The sequence below is a fragment of the Pangasianodon hypophthalmus genome, chromosome 18 (genome assembly GCF_027358585.1).
Source record: "Pangasianodon hypophthalmus isolate fPanHyp1 chromosome 18, fPanHyp1.pri, whole genome shotgun sequence".
NCBI lineage: Eukaryota > Metazoa > Chordata > Actinopteri > Siluriformes > Pangasiidae > Pangasianodon > Pangasianodon hypophthalmus.
In genome coordinates this window covers 2,255,626-2,262,288 of record NC_069727.1, presented here as the reverse complement: position 1 = coordinate 2,262,288, position 6,663 = coordinate 2,255,626, and the positions used below count along the sequence as shown (strand labels likewise).

The 6,663-nt window shown below is 38.0% G+C and overlaps 1 protein-coding gene across 1 annotated transcript in view; it reads right to left on the bottom strand.

Annotated features, from left to right (window-relative positions):
• Positions 1 to 2,041, bottom strand: part of nup107 (nucleoporin 107) — a 19,038-nt gene extending 16,997 nt beyond the window's left edge. The window contains exons 1-3 of the mRNA XM_034313370.2: positions 1,894 to 2,041; positions 507 to 595; positions 60 to 164 (exon numbers count right to left, since the gene is read on the bottom strand). Coding sequence (XP_034169261.1) covers positions 60 to 164; positions 507 to 595; positions 1,894 to 1,901 — 202 coding nt within the window. The 5' untranslated portion in view covers positions 1,902 to 2,041. The remainder of the gene's footprint in view (positions 1 to 59; positions 165 to 506; positions 596 to 1,893) is intronic.
• Between the last annotated feature and the right edge of the window lie 4,622 nt (positions 2,042 to 6,663).

The following is a 6,663-nucleotide window of genomic DNA, read 5'->3' as shown; positions in this document are numbered from 1 at the left end:
GAGACACAGCTCGATTTAAGCGAACCCAGTTATCCCTTTATAACGATCGGTTCTCTTACACGTGTGTTTGAGGAGAGAGCCGGGGTTCTGGCGCAGCAGGGGTCGCGCCGGGGTCGTGCTTTCGGTGATGGCGGCTGAAGGAGACTCATCCTGCGCAAGAGGAACTGGAGGAAGCGGTTAAGGGGCAAACACAGGACAGTGCAGCTCTATTAATTATTCTTTATTTATAGATAATAACACATGACCATTTAAGAACATATTTAGGGAAACTCTATGACACTGCTTCATGAAAGGAAAAGAAATTGCGCATGACGCTCTTGTGTAAATGTTAGAATATATTTTTTAGTGATAGTATGATGTTGGGGTTTAAAAGGGCAGAATGTAGGACCCTGGGGACTATCGGATTTGGGACAGAGAGCCCAGAATTCCTACTTGGACATGGAATTTGTAAACAGATCCGACTTCACACCCATGAGAGGAGACTCTGTGGTGCTTGGGAAGGATACATGCCACCTTCTTGTGGGAGCTTTTCCTTCGGGCGGCTCGCGTCACTTCTGAATCTCGAACCACCGGAGAGTTCAGCCAGTTCTGACTCCTACACACACACACACACACACACACACACACACAGCAGGTCACAAACAGTCTTTTAACATGCCTCTATCATGTCTCTGACTTAGCTCAGCAACAGGAGCTTGCAGAGAGTCGCTCTATTATTGAGTCAGTTCATTTGACTCAGCTCACCAATAAGAGTCGCCTCTTTCTGGACCAAACTGACTCACTGTTATTTATATTCTAATATTTTTTTAAACTCCTCACTACAGAGAAAAAAAGTCCAGGGGGTGGAGTCAGACCTGATCCAGCTCCTCCTACCTAGACTGCGCAGGGGGTGAAGTGTGTTTCAGGCTGGATAAGTGTGTGTAATGTGTTGTATCGTGTTGTACAGCGTTGTGCGAATTAGGGGTTGGGCTTATAGATCCAGCTCCACCTCCTGGACTTCTGGTTCTGCAACAAGGGCTCTCTCAATATTCTGACCAGTAACAAACAGATTTTTCCAATAAATAATGACATACAGGATGTAGGTCACCTGTTTCAGCCCTTTATCTATTTAAACAGACAAAGGAACAAAAGTTTTATATGATTTAATTCACAAAAGCATCAAATCTCAGCACGACTCTGAGCAGGATGAAGCGTGAAGATGAATCGGTTCACTCTAACAAACAGCTCAGAGGTTTGTTAAAGCCAGACGTTTGCAGTCAGAGCTTTCCAAACACTGAGATCAAATTACACTACAGGAACAAAAGCGAATAATGAACAGAAGAAAGTAAAAGAAAAAGAAAGAAAGAAATAAACGGCTCATTTGCGCGAGTCGACTCTCAAACTTCACTCAAAAGAGTCGGTTCAAAGAGTCGGTTCAGTGAGTCGACTCATTCCAGAACGACACCTCGCCGATGACTATCCAGGTTTTAACCAAAACACAAAGCTCTGAAATGGAAAAACGGGATCAGGACATTTCTAATTTCTAACACATTTATAAAAAAAATGTGTTTAATATTAAATAAACAATAGTTTAATAAATAATACAAGCTTCTCAGCTTTTACTTTCATTCTAGCTAACTAATTTATACTTACTTAACACATAGGATGTGCTTTATTCTCTAAACATCCTACAGATACTATTTACTTTTATCTGATTTTAATAACCAACTTTTATAAACTAACATTAAACCCCCGTGAATTTTGACATGTGCAGTTTAGCTAGCTAGCATATTAGCAAGCTAGCTAACAATTCAGCTAGCTGACCCAGTTCACCGCTCCGAGCTTCACTTTTAAGCTCTTGAACAAGACAAAATATTTACAAACATAACAACAAAGTTAAATTAAAATATTTACCAGTCCATGTTGACTGTAATTAACTCTTATTTGTGATTAGCCAACGTTTTGTAACGCGGCTAGTTTTGCGCCTTCACCTCCTCCAGGCGGTTCAGTCCCAAACCGCGCACAAGTTTACTCCTAGTGCACTATGTAGGGTGTACAAGCCGTTTGAAGACACTAAATGGAGGGCACGGATATAGACAGTATGTAGCCGTTTGGGATACAACCCGCTTCTTCGGTTATTTTTAATGAGCAGTTAGGAGACTTTAATGGCTCAACAGCGCCATCTAGAGGCGAGGACAATGACAACATTTGTATTAACAGAAAATAAATGAACCAACACTGGATATCAATTAAAGTTGAATAGAAAAAATATTAAATAAATAATAAACAAAAATATTTAATAAATTTAGACACAAAATAATATCAACCTTGTTAACCTAATCAGCTGCAGAATATTAGGAAATTACCCTCTTAAATAAACTACAATATGCTTTAAAAAGCAGTTTGGAATAAATAAATAAAATAAAATAATATCTATAAACATTTAATGAGTGAGTAAGAAAGTAAATAAAAACAAAATGAAAAATATCTGAAATGCTTTTGCTTCTTTGACTCGAGTTATGTTAGTTTAGTTTCAACTGAATTATATTTTCTCATTATTATTTCAAGGTTCAAGGTTCAAGGTTCTTTAGTTGTTAATGCCACCATATGTGCACACATACAGAGGAATCGAAATACCGTTTCTCTTCTCTCTTATCAAGTGTTTACGGTCAATGCAGTCAGTGCAATATAGAACAGATTTTGTAGGAAGGTAACAGCAGTGTACTTGATAATAAATAGATATAAATAAACAGAGTGAAAAAATATGTTGTAAACATCTGAATGAACAGACATCTGAGTAAATCTGAGTAAATGTAAACAGTGAATTCTGTAAAATATACAAATATACGTCCAAAGGTGCAAATACACATGCAATAAATGTAACATTGAGTAGTTCTGGGTATAGAGTCCTATTGTAAGATGCAAGACAGAATAGCAGCAGTATGACAGTAGTGTAAAAACAGTGTCAGATTTAAATAGTTTGTACATGTAACGTTTTGAATAGGTGTTTCAGGTGGTCCATGTGTGCAGAGTTCTGCAGAAGTATAAAGTGTCTATGTGCAATGAAAGAAGTGAGGGGTGAGCTGTAGATTATTAGAGTTCAGAAGTAGGAGGAGGAGATGATGGACAGAGTTCAGCATCCTGACAGCCTGGTGGATGAAGCTGTTAGAAAGCCTTGTGGAACGAGCCTGGAGGCTCCGGTATCTTCTCCCTGAAGGCAGTAGGCTGAAGTGGAGGTTTGACGGGAGAAGCATCTGCTGCGATGCTGATGGCTCTGCTAGTGAGGCGGGTGGGGAAGATATCCACAAGGGAGGGCAGAGAGACTCCGATGATCTTGCTGGCTGCATTCACTATGCGTTGCAGAGGCTTCCGACAGGAGGCAGCGTAGCCTCCGTACCACACAGTGATGCAGCTGGTGAGAATGCTCTCAATGGTGCCTCGGTAGAAGGAGCACATGATAGGAGGTGGGACTCCACCTGAGTGGATAACTTTCACGATAACTTTCACATCATCATAATCTCGAGTTAGCTTTTCCAGTTTTATTTATTTATGAAATTATTGCTTGATCTATTTTTGCTTTTGGTATACAGTATATTCATAAGTGTTCACATTTTGTAGTGTTACAACCAGGTACTGAAATGGACTTATTTGGGATTATACTCTACAGTGCCGCGCAAAAGTCTTCTGTAAGTCTTAAGTCTTCTGAAAAGTTTTCGTTAGTAAAAAATGTTTGTTATAGATGTTTATTTTGTGAATTCTGGGTAATTCTGAAGGAGCTGGAGAGATCCGCGGCTGTTATGACCCAGTCTCTGGTCAGGACAGTACAGTACAAGTTAAAACACGAGTTGTAAGTTAGCGATGTGATGGAATATAGTATAGCTCATGGAATAATTCCCACGTGAGACAGAAGTTCAATATTAAAGGATATATTACTGTAAGTGTTTCTGATTTACATAATCAAAAGAAAAGACCGGGACAGGCTTCAGCGTGGATCAAGGCCAAAGTAATAAACAAAACTTCACTGCTGTTTATGGTACAAGCAGTTTAACCTATTAAACAAAAAACAAACCAAAAGGTAGTTAGCTTTCCTGTCTTTCTGACAATACACATAAATAAAAATGACAATCACAACCTTACATCCTGTGAAATATGCAATATGTGAAAATATTTACAATATTGACAACCACAAAGCTGGAGACATTTAGTGAAAAAAGCTGGATGAAATCCTGTTTAGAGACTTAAAACTCTGAGAACACCATCCTTACTGTGAAGCATGGTGGCGGGTAGCATCGTGTTGAGCGTTACCCTTGGTTTCTTGGATGCTTAATACAGTGCAGATTTCTGTAAAAGTGTAACTTCTGTGCTTTTCTGTGAGCGGCTCGTGTCATTTCCAACTTCTAAGTCAGTTCTGACTCTTAATTACAGGATGAACAGAGCGGGATGCAGTCTAAAAAAAAAAAAAACACACCTCCATCACGTTTCTGACATTTCACTCTGATTTTACTCAGCAACAGACGCTCGCAGTGAGTCACTCAGGTCCTGTGATTCAGTGAGTCGATTCATCAGCTCACCAAGAATCAAGAATCATAAAAAAAGAATCAACTCTTTTCCAAATGGATCGTTATCATGTTTATTCTAAAACAGATAAATTTTGAGTTTTTCGAACAAATCATGACATACAGGATGTAGGTCACATGTTTCAGCGCTATAGCTGTTTGGACAGATGAAGAAACAAAAACAAACTGATTTTATTCATGAAAGCATCAAAACGTCACCATGACCCTGACCAGTAAAGAAAATGTTTAGTGCTCAGAAGTTAAGAGATTTCCAAAAATTCATTCATTCGTTCGTTCATTCATCTTGAGGAAGAGCTTTATCCTGCTCAGGCTGGAGGTGGATCCAGAGTCTCTCTCAGGAACACTGGGCAATCATGCACCATCCCCACTGTGAAGCACGGTGGTGGCAGCATCACGGTGAAAGTTACCTTCGGCTTATTTGTTGTTTAATAATCCCAATGACGTAAATGTAAAAAAAAAATTTGGTGTTTCACAAGCTTCTGTCAGATTTCAGAAGTCTGAACAATAATTATTCCTGAGTGATTAATATCTGCACAAAATCTGCACCTTAAAAAACTGGATTTTATTGATTTTCAGAACCATTTTTGAATTAGGAATTAATTAATTAATATCCACTCGCTTTATTTTAGCTTTTTAGACATCTAAACTCAGAAATAATATTAGAACTGATCTAGATGTTTTAGCTCTGGACAGATTCTGCGTAGTTTAGATACAAAAAAATGAAACAAAATCACAACAGAGACTTTTAGTGAACATATTTTACACCATAGCAAGGTTTTATTCGACAGTATTTCTCAGTATTTTACAATAAACAAGTCGTCCTGCAAAAGTTATTATATCCGTAGAGTTGCATTTCATAAAAAATAGCTGATGTACAGTCTTTGTGTGTGTGTGTGTGTGTGTGTGAATAGTACACTGAGTGTGTGTGTGTGTATAGAGTGTTGTCTAATAATATAGAACATAGAACACAGTGATTCAGAATCCAGTCCCTTATCATCATCATCATCATCATCATCATCATCATCATCATCATCAATCCATCATCCACAGAGAAAATAAAAACATCGTCCTCGTCTCAGACAGCGTGGCGATAATCAGATACATTAAAAGCTTCACCTTAGTATTAATGATGTTGGAAAAGCCGGAAAGAACACATTCTGGACTATATGTAAGGAAATAAACACTCTGTGTGTGTGTGTGTGTGTGTGTGTGTGTTGTGCTGTTACAGGAAAATAATCAGTGACAGGGTGGTGTGATAAAGCAGAGTCACTGTTACACCCCGAAGTTGATCATTTTCCTATAAAAAGTATTTTATTCTTCTTCTACCACAGCAGCAATTTACCAACAATTACAGTTTTTAATTAATTAAAGAACTACCCATTATAGTTTTTATCCATTTATAGTTATATTTAATGTCTGTTGCCTCATCAGCCTCTTTTTTTTTTTTTTTTTTTTTACAGCTTTACCTCTGACACTGGAGACTCCTTCCATAAACCTTTTTTTTTTTTAAAAATCTCTTTATGTTGTGGATCCTATATGTGTTACTATATAAACGATAACGTGTTAAAATGAGCGCATTAATATTAACCTGTCATTTGCAGCTGCACTACTTTATAGAGAGTTAATCAACACCTTCTGACCAATCAGAATCCAGAATTTTAATGAAACACAGTGAATCTGCATGGTAGGTTTTGCGTATTAAATAAAATAAGGTATAAAATAAGTTGGCTAAACATTACCTATATTAGCTAGCTAGCTAGATAGATGCATCAATACTGTAAGCATTATAACAAAAAATGATGTACGTATTAATTTTTTCTCCTAGTAGACAATTTATTTTGTGTCTTCTGTGTATTCTGGGAAATACGGTAATAAGCAGCGCTTCGTGATCTACTCACTTCCAAATCCGAATATCAGAAAAAAAACATTTTAAAGAACCACTCTCTGTGCTCACTGTGAGGAAGACCATCACTCCGCTTCTAATAAAGCAGAACCCTGTTCCGGTTCTCCAACTGCTTTTGCTTTAATGGGTGACGTAGCAGCGCTGTGGTGTAACTACTACATCACTGTCACGTCTCCGTGTCCTCATTTACGAAATAAGGGTGGA